Source organism: Cloeon dipterum, chromosome 3 (assembly GCF_949628265.1).
Source record: "Cloeon dipterum chromosome 3, ieCloDipt1.1, whole genome shotgun sequence".
Taxonomy (NCBI): Eukaryota; Metazoa; Arthropoda; class Insecta; order Ephemeroptera; family Baetidae; genus Cloeon; species Cloeon dipterum.
The window spans coordinates 27,734,448-27,748,148 of record NC_088788.1 but is presented as its reverse complement, the minus strand read 5'-3'; the positions used below and the strand labels follow the sequence as shown (position 1 = coordinate 27,748,148).

The following is a 13,701-nucleotide window of genomic DNA, read 5'->3' as shown; positions in this document are numbered from 1 at the left end:
AGAAAAAATAAAAAAAACTAGAAGTTCACAAATTTTTTGTTTACAAAGAAATTAATTTTTATGGAGGTCTCAGCCGCAAAAATTTGAGGTTGCGGCTGGCTGGACCGGTTTAGCCAAATTTTAATCAGGTGGTGGCTGAGAATTTTTACCGGCGGCTGGTGTGAAAATTTTAAAAGTGAAATTTGAAAATGCTTAGTGGCTTGAAGTGCCGGTGGCCATTTTTTTTTATTATTTTTGACTTTACGACCGGCGGCTGGCATGGCTGACGCAGCTTACTTTTTGCCGAAGTCGCAGTTGGCGGCAACTGACCACGGGACCAAAAATTAGCCGGCCGGCGTGGTAAACAGCGTGGCTGGCTGAGACTTCTAATAAAACTGCTTTAAAACTCCTGAGAATCTAGGGGTTAATTATGCATCTCGTCTATTTTGTTCAGTGGCAAATTTATTTTATAATTCTTGAAACCAGTTATTATCGATTGCAAATAATGCAGTGAATAGTCAGATGATGCGGTTTCAAAGGCGGATGGATTTCTCAGCTCAATTACGCACGAATGGCGGACTGAAGACTTTGATCGTCAAGCGCGGCTTCCCTAAAGGATATTATATGTGTAGATGAAGTGGAACAGGGGCGTTTCAATCGACTGATTCATTTCGATCGCAAACGAGACAACCTTTAGCAAATTTGCCTGCGGTTGCACTTCGCGGTGTATATCTGCTTGCACACGTAATTAGTGTCGCTTGGTTAGGCAAGAAAAGTGACTGCGAAGGCGGCCTAATCGACTAACTGCCAAGCCAAGCGTAAACCATACACACGGCTAGCAATCGCCGTTGCCGCCTCCGCCACTAGTGCGAAATCTTAACATATCACTGCGGATTAATGTAGCAATATAATTATTTTTATCACGCCATAGCACAGGCGATTGAATACGAAACTGCACTAAGCCCAGTGGCTTTCTGGCGATGAAATTCCCTTTGCGGCGCTAACGCCGAGCGGAAAAGTTAATCGACCCTTTCGTGGCTGCAACATTCGCTTTCATTGCTTGCATTAGCATTTTGTCTGCAATGCCAGCGGATGATATGCATTTTTCAAGTGCCTGCGAACCATTTTCATTGGGTATATATACTTCTCTTTGGGTTATATATTCTCTCGTTTTTCGTGGATTATGCCACATCATTTGACGATAAACGAGATTCAATTAAAATATAAAAATGATTTTTTTATTTGGATTGCGGCTGGAAAATACTTTTTTGACGTGGCAGAAAAATCTCCGTAAAGCCTATTTATTGAAATGAGTGAGATAATGGAGATCTGCTAAAGAAATAAGAGAAAAATTGAGTTGCTTTTGTGGCATAAAATTTACAGTTAGTTGAGATTGGGATGCGTCAGCTATTAACTAATTATTGACGATAACTACGCTACTTGCCTTACGAATACTCCTGTTTCATGTAATCATACCCTAATCCAGCCCAAGTACTCACTATCTTGAACGTAGATTACGCCTTGATATCACAAATGATTGCTCTTTTTTCATTTTGTCCAGCACTCGAAATAATGTGGGGGTTTCTCCTTGAGTGTTTGGCCTGATTAGTTATTTTCACTAAATTTTGTAGGTATTTTAGACAGAAAAAATTGTAAGCTCAACTATATAAGTTTAAAATTTAAATAAAATGATTCTGAGAATAGTCTGACTGGTAATTAATTCCCAAATGGCATTTCTATTTTTTATTGAGTTGGGTGCACAAGGAGCACAATGCCGCTTATATTGGATTGGAATGGAATGGGAGTGCACGCTGATCAAACGAGTTGCTTATACATAAGCGCAGTTCAATATTCGAAATGGAAGTGCATTAAATTAAACGCTGTGTGACAATGGATTCGAATGCGGAATGCTTGAACTCACTTCACTCGCAAGCTGCACACAGAGGCAGTCAGCTGCTGTCAATAAGTTTAAACGGATTGCGAGCCAGCAAATAATAGAGGTCCTTTTGTAATAGGATGTTGCTTACTGGCCTGTCATGCATAAAGCTCGGCCACTGACTGAGAGTCGAAGGACAAATTTCATTTACATTTATTCTTGAACAGTAGGGTATTCTTTTGTTTCGTTTGAAAAGTGTGTCTATCCTGTCTTTTCATAAAAATATTTTCATAATCGCGGAAAGGCTAAAATATATTTAAGATATTTTTAAGCATGCAAAATGGGATATTAATTTTATTTTAAATTTACCTTGTATCAGAATGGTTTGGTTACTGTGAAAATGGTTTTTAGAAACTTTGACGCACTTCAAGAAACCTCATCAATTTTGCTATCTGATGCACTGGTGATCTATATTATATGTTTTCGGTTAAATCATAATTTGACGTTAAAGATCGGAACAACTTGGACATAATGTCACTGTAGAAGCATTCATCACTAAAAGCGATAAATAAAAAGTGTTGGCTTAGTGGAGAACGAGAAATGATTGATCCCTCGCCTCTTTCCCACAAGTCCAAACGGAAAAGAGACCATTGCCAAGGAGAGAAAGATATTTTTCTCATGTGCGTGGCAAGTGACGAGTGAAATAAAAAATGATACACTCGACGCATTATTCGCACGGACTGAGCCGTCGACCAACTTTTCCTCCTTACGTCTGGGAAGGAAAGTTGAATGTGCACAGCAGGCCAGAGCAATGCCGGACGTGATATTGACGACACAAAGGGACCTCGGCATATTGCAAAAAAGAAAAGAAAGTTCGCCTGCTGAATAAATTATGAGCTTTTATTATACAATACGAGGAAGCAGAGCTGGGTATTTTCGGCAGTGTTGCCTCTATATCCACTTTCGGATTTGGCTCAAAACTTCGACGTTCTTTTTTAATTAAAATGTGGCCAAACTTTTGTTTCAATATCCGTGAAGCAGACAGTCGTTAATTTCTTTTTGCGTCCGCGCAGACAAATTGTACTGCTCTCCTTTAGAAATAAGAAGAAATGCCGGCTGAGCCAACACAGTGTTCTGCTTAATTTCCGGATGGAAAATGGTTCCATTCGTTACTTTCGAGAAAGTTGCTCCGCCCTTTATATTAGCTTCCTTCCTTCTGCTCATCAAGACTTTGAACATGCGATTTTCAATATACATAGTATAAAAAAGTTAACAAATGTCATGAGTCAAGCTACATACGAGGGAGACGATGCAACAGTCAAAAATGCTAATATATATTTTTACAAACTGCATTTTTTATGTTACTAATGTTTCCTAATTAAATGTTAAAAACATACATAACATATTTTAGACTCATTCTGATGCTAAACTGAAGTTATTTACTATTATCACATTTTCAATGTTCCAAAAAAACATGATCCTTCCCATATCCGTGAATGACGTCTTGTCGGAATCTGCCTTATTTGTCTTGAAACGTAATTCACAAGATGGAGTTCTTTTGAGCAAAATTAATTCCGATCGAAATTCCTGCTAACTCGATTTTTAGCGGAATGCAGCAGAAAATGATTTTTGGCGGCGCTTCGTAAGTGGATTTTATGATAAGCAGGGGAAACGCTTTCCGTCCTTTACGCTTCTTCCTCTGTGTTAACATAAGGAGAGCTCTTTCGTCGGAGGCCATAAAAGCAAACTTGAAAAACGCTCATCTGCGCGAGGGGATGGAAATAAGTGGCTGCCAAAGGCTCATCTCTGCGCACAGTGAGAGCGACGTCGTGCACCTCGTGCCCACGCTATCCCCATTTTTAATTTGGTTAAAAGTGTAATTACGCCTGTCGCAGTGAAGTGTTTAAGCTGCTTCGAGATTTATCTGGCGTGTGCAGATATACGTTTTCTGACCAGCCAGCAGAATGATGCGGCGCGTGAAGATAATAATTTCATTACTCGCGCGGACGTACAACCCTCTTTCCCTTGGTTTGTGCAAAATAACGAGCGTAATTGCAACACCAGCAGTGCCAAACAGAATCTCTTTGTGCGCCTTTGCTTTTCTGCAATTTTTTGTACTCGGTGTGTTTGGGCGTTTTAACGCTTCATCAGAGTTAATAATCCACTCTAATCGCTGGAGATTTTTTATTGCCTAAGGCGTAATTCTAAATTAAAATCATAAAAATTTAAGGACTTATCGAAATCTAATTAATTATAATCGTTAAAAATCGTGCTAGAATTTTAATTTTGAGTACGTACATGTCTGTTTGAATAAAACCCTGGAATGATATGTATCAGAGTTTTTTTTTATTGTTTCGGTTTTTGTTTGAAACCCAGCTCAACAGTAATTATAAGTTATTTATATAAACGTAAAAACTGCACACATCATGCCTTAATTACCAACACTAATGAGCCAAAAGAATTATTTTCTCACTCTTCCTTTTTCCGACTCAAACTCGCTTTGTTGAAATCGTCACAAACGCGTGTGTTATTAAAAAGAGATAATATGCGGGATTTGAAAGCTTTGATCTGTTCAGAGAGGAGGCAAACAAGGGTGTTTTTAAAAATGAATGAGAATACGAGAGCAAGAACAGAATAATAACAACGTGTCGTGTGTTGCAATTTGCCTGTCTGCATGAGTTATCTCTATTTTACAATTTTTTTTGCTGGAAGAGTAAAAAGTCTGTGTAACTTTGATTTCAGCTTGGTGTGGCGTCTGGATTTTTGCTGCCACCTATTCTAGTTAAAAACCATGATAACCTTGATGACATCGGTTACGACTTATCTTTTATGTTTTACGGCGTGGCCATCTTTACGACCATTCTCTTCGTATTTCTTGTCATTTGTAAGTACATTCTATTAAAAAACAAATTATTTAAATTATTCTGTTTTTTATCTCGAATATTTTAAAATTTTGCCCGCAGTTTTCAAAGCAGAACCTCCAACCCCTCCAAGTGCAGCTCAGGCCAACCGTGGAACCAGCGCGGATGACGAAAGTGCTGCCGAGTTTGTGAGAACGCTGGTTCGACTGTTCAAGAATGGTGGATACATTCTTCTGCTTCTAAGTTACGGCATTAACGTCGGCGTTTTTTACGCCCTCTCCACCCTACTCAACCAAATCGTTATCGCCAATTTCCCGGTACGTGAGTGTCAATAGCAAAAGCAACGTTCTTTTTTTTTAGAAATACGCAGGCCTGGTCGATTTTATTACATTTTTATAATGCAAGTTTTGATTTGAGAATTAGTTTTGAATCATTATACAATTTGTGAAAAATTGCACTTTCGCTAAAAATTTTAACTTTTTTTAAAATCGTTGAAAGTAATCCATTAGTGCACTTTGCAAATACGGACTAGTGAAGCGTGTGTGTGTTTGTGCAAATTCATTTGCTCACCAGCCATTTCTCTGCTCTTGCGAGACAAATGTGCGCGATTCACTGGTCGCACGTCCTTTTTTTGTTCGTTGGCGCATCACAACGGAATTTTTTTCATTTTCATTTTCCGTCCGCCTGATTTGCAATGCAGCCAGACGAATTATTTGATTTCTGCAAGGCGCGAGCCATGTTTTTGCTCCCCCGCACGCTTTTGAATACATCGCGCTGTTTCATCTCTTTTTTCCCACTCTGTTGAATGAAATGCGCTCTTGTGCGTATCTCAATTAATCGACACGCGGGTCGGAAGTGCACTGTCAGCGAATATGTTTTCAAGGGGCGACGCTCCTTCTTGGAGAGGTTCGTTCTTTTTGCTGATGTTCAGAAACGAATGCACTAGCTGAACTAGCTGAGTGCCATTAAAATACGAGATCTTTTGACCTCTAATTTTAAATCATAGCTCTAACGCATGCTCATTAATTTTAGGGAGCTGACTCTGATGCTGGAACGATTGGACTGTGCATTGTCCTCGCTGGTATGCTTGGATCTTTGGTCTGCGGCATTGTTCTCGACAAAACGCATAAATTTAAGTAAGTTTTGAAACTGCTTACGAAGGTTATAAATATTGCTGCTGTGAAACGCAGAGCAAAAACTTTGTTTCAATTTGATCATTCTTTTAAACTAATTGGTTGGGCGAGGATGAGAATGACAAGTTAATTGTGATCTGATTTTTATTGATTTAATTATTTACTCAAAGCCAAACAGTCGAATTCAAGATTTAATTTCCATGACAGCTTTGTTTAACTGACAAAGCACAACTTCACATAATATATGTAGTTGTATGTAAACGTTCAAAGACATACTTAAGCGCCTGCTTGAATAAAAGATATGCAACCCGTGGATCATATCCGCTCTCCCGGTTGCATACTCTCCTTTCGTAAAAGACTCTCAATAATGAATTTAAATTATTTGGTTCATTGTCAGATCAAATCTGTTGCATTTTTTGATAGCTCAAAAAATCAAATAAAAATGATTTTTTGTGTTTACAGGGAGACAACTCTGATTGTTTACACCTTTTCATTCGTTGGAATGATTTTATATTCAGCCACGCTGGGAGTGGGCCAGATCATCATTGTCTACATCACAGCTTCAGCATTAGGGTTAGTATGAAATACTACATTAAAATTCTCTATCATCACTCTTATGAATTATTGGACATCTTGAGTGTCAAAAATTTTTAATACAAGTTTATCCCTATAATTTTGAACGAGGAGGAAAAGTTTAGAACAAGGAAATATAAAAATGTGGAAATTTTATAATTCGCATTAATTTCAGATTCTTTATGACCGGATACTTGCCAGTTGGATTTGAGTTTGGAGCTGAGCTTACTTACCCCGAAGCTGAAGGTACCACTGCTGGAATTCTGAATGCCTTTGCGCAAATTTTCGGTGTCGTTTTCACCCTGATCTATGGGTGGCTCTTTGGCGAGTGGGGCGACATGGTAGCCAACATCTTCGCGTGCGCCGCACTGCTGGTTGGAGTCATTCTCACGGCTATCATCAAGTCCGACTTGCGGCGGCAGAATGCATCAAAGGGACCCCAAAACGGAGCAAATTAAATCATATTCATTTTTAGGGAAAACGGTCCTCTCTCAGCAAGTACAACATCCTGTGGATGGTTTTAAATCAAAGCAATGCCAGTCTGAAATGGCACACAGTCAAATATCTGCCGGCTTGAGAGTAAACTCGCTGGACAGTCTTTATTTTTTGCATTTTACGTTTGGTAAATTATTATGTACATAGAAAATAAGAACGAAGCAGCATGCATGATTGATTGGCATTCTATTCAAATTAATTTTTTTCTTTTCCTCATTCAAATAAAATTGTTATAAAAAGAGATCTCAAATGACTAACAACAGTTCAGGCCAGCAAGATCAAAGTATTGGGTCGCTGCGAAGAAGCTATAAATGTCACTTTGTTTAAAATTTGAATGGACGTGATTGGTTTGTTAAAAAATTATCGTCTAACCGTTGATGAAAATATAATTTGTAATACTCCCACACAATATTATAGTCTGCAGTGCAACTGAAATGTCGAGAAAACCAATTAAATAGATTATTGTCTCTATATTCTCTACTAATATTTACAAAGCGGCAGCTGAGGAATTGCCACAAATTCGAAAAAACGTGCATTGAAGCACAAAATTCATGATAGCTACTAGGATTAAAGAAAAATCATGCGACTTTCTTCCTATTGGCAGAGGTGAAACTGAAAATTATATTGCTAAGTATGTATACAATAGCCATGAAATGCACTCATTTGCGCGTATTTCTGTGGTGATTATCTCTCGTCATAATAGACTTAGCTAGAATGTTAGGGAAACCAAAATGAAGACAATATTGACTACGACAATATATATCACTGTCAAATTTGTTGTGTTCTATAGTGATTGCATTAGCAACTGAAAGTTAGAAACTTTTGAATGTGCCAAATGCCAAAGAGTTGGAACTGTATTTACATTTTTCACTGCACGCATTTTAGCTTGTACTGGACACACAGTACAAGATTGGTTGCTGGAAAACCATCTGTGGAGTGAAAATTCAAACTGTATTTAATCAAAGTTAGGGCTCAAATTTGATGTTTGTTTTTTGTTTATGGCTACATTAAACATGTTCAATTGTGTATGATTTATCGCAAGGTATAGCAACAAAAATACTATAATACTTGTCCTATTCATCTCTAAATAATGGTCAGTATGCACATGAGCAATATTAATTGTCTTGTTTTAGAAATTCTGAATATGCTAGCAATTTAATTATTATGGGTTTGTCTGGTAAAGGAAAGCCTGTAGAGGACAACTTGTACGCGAATTTTGCTGAATTATCTTCATTATTATGGAAACTGGAAGACAATATATATTATTACTGCTAAAAATCATTAGTTTCCCGTAAAAGCATAAAATAAAAATGCAAAATGTCTAGCCTTTAAAATTTCATGTGAGCAAAATAAATATTTACTGTTATTTGTAACAATAGTTGGCTTGCTTCATGCCAATGAGACAATAAATGATTAATCATGAAAAATGTGATTTTTTATTGTTAACCTTCGCGATGTGCAATTTTAATCATTATTTGAATTATATTCCCATTGCCTGCTAGCAAGTCAAATTTATATCAGCATTATACCTATTAACTCTCATAGATATTTTCAATACAAGGAGGATATTTGAGGAAAAAACTAATTGTTTTTAATAACTTTATTTCAAAGGACAAAATATTTTGCATACATAAGTTACAATAGCTGGTATTGCAACAATATAAAAATTAACTAAGGCCATTAACTGTGCCACTGCAACTGAGGTTTGGTTATTTCTTGTTTCAACTCGAGTTAAAGGATTTGTTAGTGACAAGGAAAATTAAATTTTGAATCATTTTTCCCATACAAAAAAACTGGTATGCAGATCTGCTTTAGATTACAAAAACATAATCAAGACCACGTAGAAATGAATACTGCTTACAACCTTGGGAAGGTGAAATAATGGATTTTGTTCACCTGGCCATCAGCATTGCCAGCAACACGTGGACGTTTGGTAGGAGATTCTTGCTCTTGGTTCTCCTTGAACTGCAGGCACCTCTTCTTGGGAACCTGCTGCTGGGTGTTGCTGTTAGCCACTCTTGGGGACAGAGGGCTGGGTTTTCCTTTTCTAGCAATTGCCACCATCTCATCCAACGCAGGGTGCACATCTGCATAGCTAGCAATTAATTATCTGCTTTGGAGCAAGATCAAGGCTTGAAACTTACACTGGAAGATGATTTCAGGCTCTTGGATTATAGGGGTGCACCTGGGAGTTCTGGAGCGCTCAGGGTTGCTCAAGTGAGGAAATTCGCCCCTGAGCATCTCTGCCTTTTCCTTAAGCTTGTTCAGATATCCAGGAAAATCTCCTGCAAAGAGCAAAGCGCATTAACCCTCAGAGGACACGAGAAAAATTAATACCATGATCAAGGGAGTGGCGCACAAAGATGTATGTGCCAGAGAACCTCTGAACGTGTTTGTAGGCGGGTCCGTATTCAGTTGAGTGGCCTTCCACGACTCCAATCCTAGCAAGCACAGCGTTGACACCTTTCTTTCCAAGCATGTTCCTATGCCAAGAAATGTTGCGAATATCACATTTATTTTCAGAATATTTTCACATGTTCTCACCTTCCAAACCAGTCATCTTCTTTCTTCAGATGGTACAAGCAGGGATTCACCTGCAAGGCTTGCATAATCAGCTCTGTGGCACAAAAACCAGCATTGGCAAGAGCCTCCCTCAAGCTGTACCCTTCAGGGTTGTTTGTAAGCCAGCGATCATCCTTCAAGACAGCATCTATATAACAGCAAAAAAAACTGAAGTTAACATCTCTACATAAACGCTAAAATTTTATGTATATTTTGGTGATAATCCTAAGCATGATTTAAACGCGCTCAACACTTAATTTTATAAAAAATATACAATTTTCGTTTTGTTTATCATGTATGAGTACCTCTAAAGTAGGCCTCAAGGAAAACATTGATTATTTACTTTCAAGAATTGCAGATATTGCTGCGATAAAGAGCACAAAAAATGGCAACTTACAATATTTAGAATGCATCTTAAGGAAAGGTGTTTTTAAGTAACAAAAAGCATGACAAGAAAATTTTTAATCCACATCATAAAACATTCAAACTTTTCCAAAAAGAATATGCAGAAAAGAAATAACGCTTTTAATTACTTTTTCAAAGTTTGCAAACTCCAGACAAAGTTATTATTTAACTATTGTATGGTCTCCACCAGGACTTAAAAATTTAATTTTAGTTACCCAATCCAGGCGTGTACTTGTGAAGAATGAGCATCTGCTTTTCTTCCATGGTCAAAGGACGCGCAAGAGCTTCTTGGGTTCCCTGGGCTGCTTCTTCCACTTCGCCCATGCCAGTGGGGACTGTAAGCTCCACTGCATCACATATTAGATAAGAAAAGCTAAATTAAAATTAAATTCAACTCACTTGTTTCGGTAACAGCTGGGGTTCCATTTTCTTTGTTCTGTCCCTCTTCCAGCAAATAGACCATCAACTGATTGGTGGCAGCCTGAGTTTGCTGGTCAGTCTCGGGGAGCACAGCTTCGGCTGCTTCCTGCTCCTCTTGAGCGTTGGCTTGGCTTTGAGCAACTTCCACTTGGCTGGCCTGAAAATCATTTGCTGCGATTTGAGCAACAATGTCAACAGTCGGATCCTGACTGTTATCAGTCTCTTCACCCTTGTAGTTTAACTCGATTTCTGAAGAAACGCTGTTGGTTTCTTCACCATCAACTGCCTCCGCCTGATCTTGCTATATTTCATTAATAAGGAATAAAAGCCTTCTTAACATATGTTGAAATCTAGTTTAAACCTTTTTGTTGAAGAGTTTCTTCACAATAGCATCCAGTACATCCTCCTTGTCTTCATTCTGGTCCTGTTCAGCATTTTCAGTGGTTGAGTGAACGCATTCCTTGGCGCACTGGCGCAACTCCTCGCCATCACTGTCATCTCCGTTATCGCAGCTGCAAGGGGACTCCTCGCCAGAATCCTCATCAGATCCTTCAATGGAGGATGTTTCCTCACAGACTTTGGTCTTCACGACCATCTCTTTGAAGAAGACGCTCTTCATGACCTGGGCAGATGTAGGAGACACATTGCGGGGAACTCCAGATTCAGGCGTATTCTCGTTCAATGCAGCCATCTCAGCAGCGGATTTTTCGTCCGAGCCGAGTGGGATCAAAGTGATTTCAGGAGGCAGTTCATTGCTGCCCAATGGTGCTTGAGTTTCTTCAACGCAGGCCATTTCTTTTGTTGATCTGCAAAATATTTCATATTTTTAACAACACCACTGCAGATGAAATTACAATTTGCTCAATTCTTCAACTGCGGGAATATCAGTGAACTATATTAAATCCATTCCAGTTTGCAACGCCTTTGCCATATTATTAAATGGTAGAAGTTACAACATAGAACGAAGTCTAAATTCTCGTAAATTATGGTGTCACATTTTAAATTAGTTTAATATCACCTATACTGATTTTACATCTTTGCCAAATATTATAATGACGTCCAGTGGGGCAATGGTTTTCATATTTATCAAAAATTTTATAAAAAATTTTAGCTGAATATACTGAGGTATCGAGTGGGCTTTTGGTGTGAGTAAATAACTGGCTTAAATTACGCATTTTTTCGTTCTAAATCTTTTTTATTTTGTTGAGCATTTTTGCAAGTGTCTTTAGTTGATCGATAATAGGTAACAGTTAACTAATTTATAATATTAAAAGTATCAAAGGTTGAGAAAATATAGATACATGGATTGATTTTTCTCATAAAACGGTCACTTTGCACCGTTGCACAATATGAACACATCATGGCGATTCGTCAATTTCTACTAGCGCATCTAGTATTAAATTTATCTATTTCCCCAATAAGTAATATTAAATTTGGGGGGGGGGGAGACGTCATAACTTTCAAATGGCCATCTCATCTCATGACTAACTTTGATACATTGTACTCATTAAGGTTTGATTCTGGCCAATCATTCTCTTCGCGGCAATATTCATTTTACATGTAATAAAAAATGGCGGGGTTTTAAGCCAAGGAGCTCTGACTCTGACCATGTTTATGCTACACATGCTACATAACAGTCAAGTACATACATAGTTCAAGCCAGCACCAAGATTTCAAATTATGTATTGTTTGCGCATGTAGAATGTACATAATGGGGGACTCACACTTCTCGTTCTCTGATGGGAAAGAATCAATGTAATGCCCTTTGCTAGCGAGAAGTGCGATTGTTGGGCGAAAAGTGCGAGTCTACCATAATACGAGAAAGAAATTCTATTCAATGTAGTTATTGTTTTGACTTCTGCAAGAATAAACAAGAATATGTAAATGACTCCATCCGTAGTCATGTTAACATTTCTTCCTAATAGAATTTGTTTCAGCTGTAGAATGTTTTTGTCAATTTTAATAAATTATTATATCGTATGTAAATGAACTAATACATAACATAATTATGTATTTAATGACATTTGCAGAATTCGTTCATTTAATCACAAATCAAGGTGAACTTAACAAGCGCCGATCTCATTTGAAAAAATGTTATGTATGTATGTACATAATTATTCACACATGGCACACTAAGCAAGCAGATAATTTAATTGACAGATATAAGATATTAATAGATGTGTAATTATGTAACAATTTGAATATATTAAGCATATTAGTGCCACACAGGAATGGAGAAATTAGTTTCTACCGAGTTACACTTCTCACCAGTAAGAAAAAGAATATTATATGATAATATAAGTATGGGGTGACGAACCAAAGTCGAGGCGACGAAATGACTTTTTTCCACACATATACAATAATTAATATCATGTAGGCTGTCACGTAATATGTATGTATTGCACTCATTACATATTTAATAATGGTGTACCACAAGTATGTATACATAAATTTATTAAATATACATACTACACGTAGCTGTGAATGTATGTATGATACATTATGTACCATTCATTTAAGAAGATCTAAGTCGCAAACGCAGATATGTATGTATGCACATTTTAAAGCTCATTTATATATTATATCATATTACGTAATTATTATGTTTAAACGCAAAAATGATGGATACGGTTAGTATTTTATGTGTAAAATGGCAAGTGTGAGCAGGCTATCCATTCTAAGAAAATCCCCAATTTGATACCTGGAAACTGGAAATTAGAATTTCTGGGGGCTTATGGCTTACATAGATCTGCTGGCTTTGACAAGCGGCGACCGACCACAAGAGGAGTTTCTGAGAAAATGGTTGACTTTTTTGCCGATTTGCCACTTTCGTTCCTTACCTCCACCTCCGCCGGTGTTAACATGTAACTCTAACTCAGATTCTTGTTTTGTGGTGGGGGCAGGTTGAGGGAAGATTGGAAGACGAGTGAAAAAGCATGAAAAAAGGATCTTTCTACTCTCTCGTTCTCTACTATAGTCTAAGTCTATAGTTCTGTTTAAGGAGAGTTCTCAGAGTTCTGTTGTACCATCTAACACTTGTTGAGCGGTGTGTAGCAAGCAGCAGTAACGTAAAAATTAGGATAGTAAAGTAGATCGCAGCTTGCAAGTTTGCTCTTTGCTCAGTTTGCTCGTTTGCTGCTGATTGTGCAGTTGCAGTGACAAGTTTAGTGGCAGTGACATTGTCAGTTCTGCCAGGAGTAGCAGGTTGATGAATGATGAAAAACCTTTCTTGATAAAAATGAGAGGAATTTGATGTTAATTATACGATCAGGAAAATACGATAAATAGAAAATATTACAGTATGGTGCGTGTATGATATTAAGATATTATCTATTTAATTGACGTGGGAAATTTTAGGCAAGAAAAAAAAGTTCAACAATATTTAAAAAATTTTAAT

At 37.6% G+C, this 13,701-nt stretch overlaps 2 protein-coding genes across 5 annotated transcripts in view; one reads left to right on the top strand and one right to left on the bottom strand.

Moving 5' to 3' along the window:
• HisT (Histamine transporter) overlaps positions 1-8,344 on the top strand; it is a 46,538-nt gene extending 38,194 nt beyond the window's left edge. For all 4 annotated transcript variants that reach the window (XM_065485744.1, XM_065485741.1, XM_065485742.1 and 1 more), the window contains exons 4-8: positions 4,598-4,739; positions 4,819-5,033; positions 5,749-5,852; positions 6,312-6,422; positions 6,598-8,344. In XM_065485744.1, coding sequence (XP_065341816.1) covers positions 4,598-4,739; positions 4,819-5,033; positions 5,749-5,852; positions 6,312-6,422; positions 6,598-6,880 — 855 coding nt within the window. In that variant the 3' untranslated portion in view covers positions 6,881-8,344. The remainder of the gene's footprint in view (positions 1-4,597; positions 4,740-4,818; positions 5,034-5,748; positions 5,853-6,311; positions 6,423-6,597) is intronic.
• A 158-nt stretch (positions 8,345-8,502) lies between these two features.
• LOC135940681 (uncharacterized) lies at positions 8,503-13,203 on the bottom strand. The gene is made up of 8 exons (XM_065485676.1): positions 13,048-13,203; positions 10,666-11,110; positions 10,284-10,605; positions 10,100-10,231; positions 9,462-9,627; positions 9,255-9,400; positions 9,062-9,202; positions 8,503-9,004 (listed from the first exon to the last, which is right to left on the bottom strand). Exons 2-8 carry the CDS (start codon positions 11,095-11,097, stop codon positions 8,775-8,777), a joined length of 1,569 nt encoding a protein of 522 aa, XP_065341748.1. The 5' UTR covers positions 11,098-11,110; positions 13,048-13,203; the 3' UTR covers positions 8,503-8,774.
• Between the last annotated feature and the right edge of the window lie 498 nt (positions 13,204-13,701).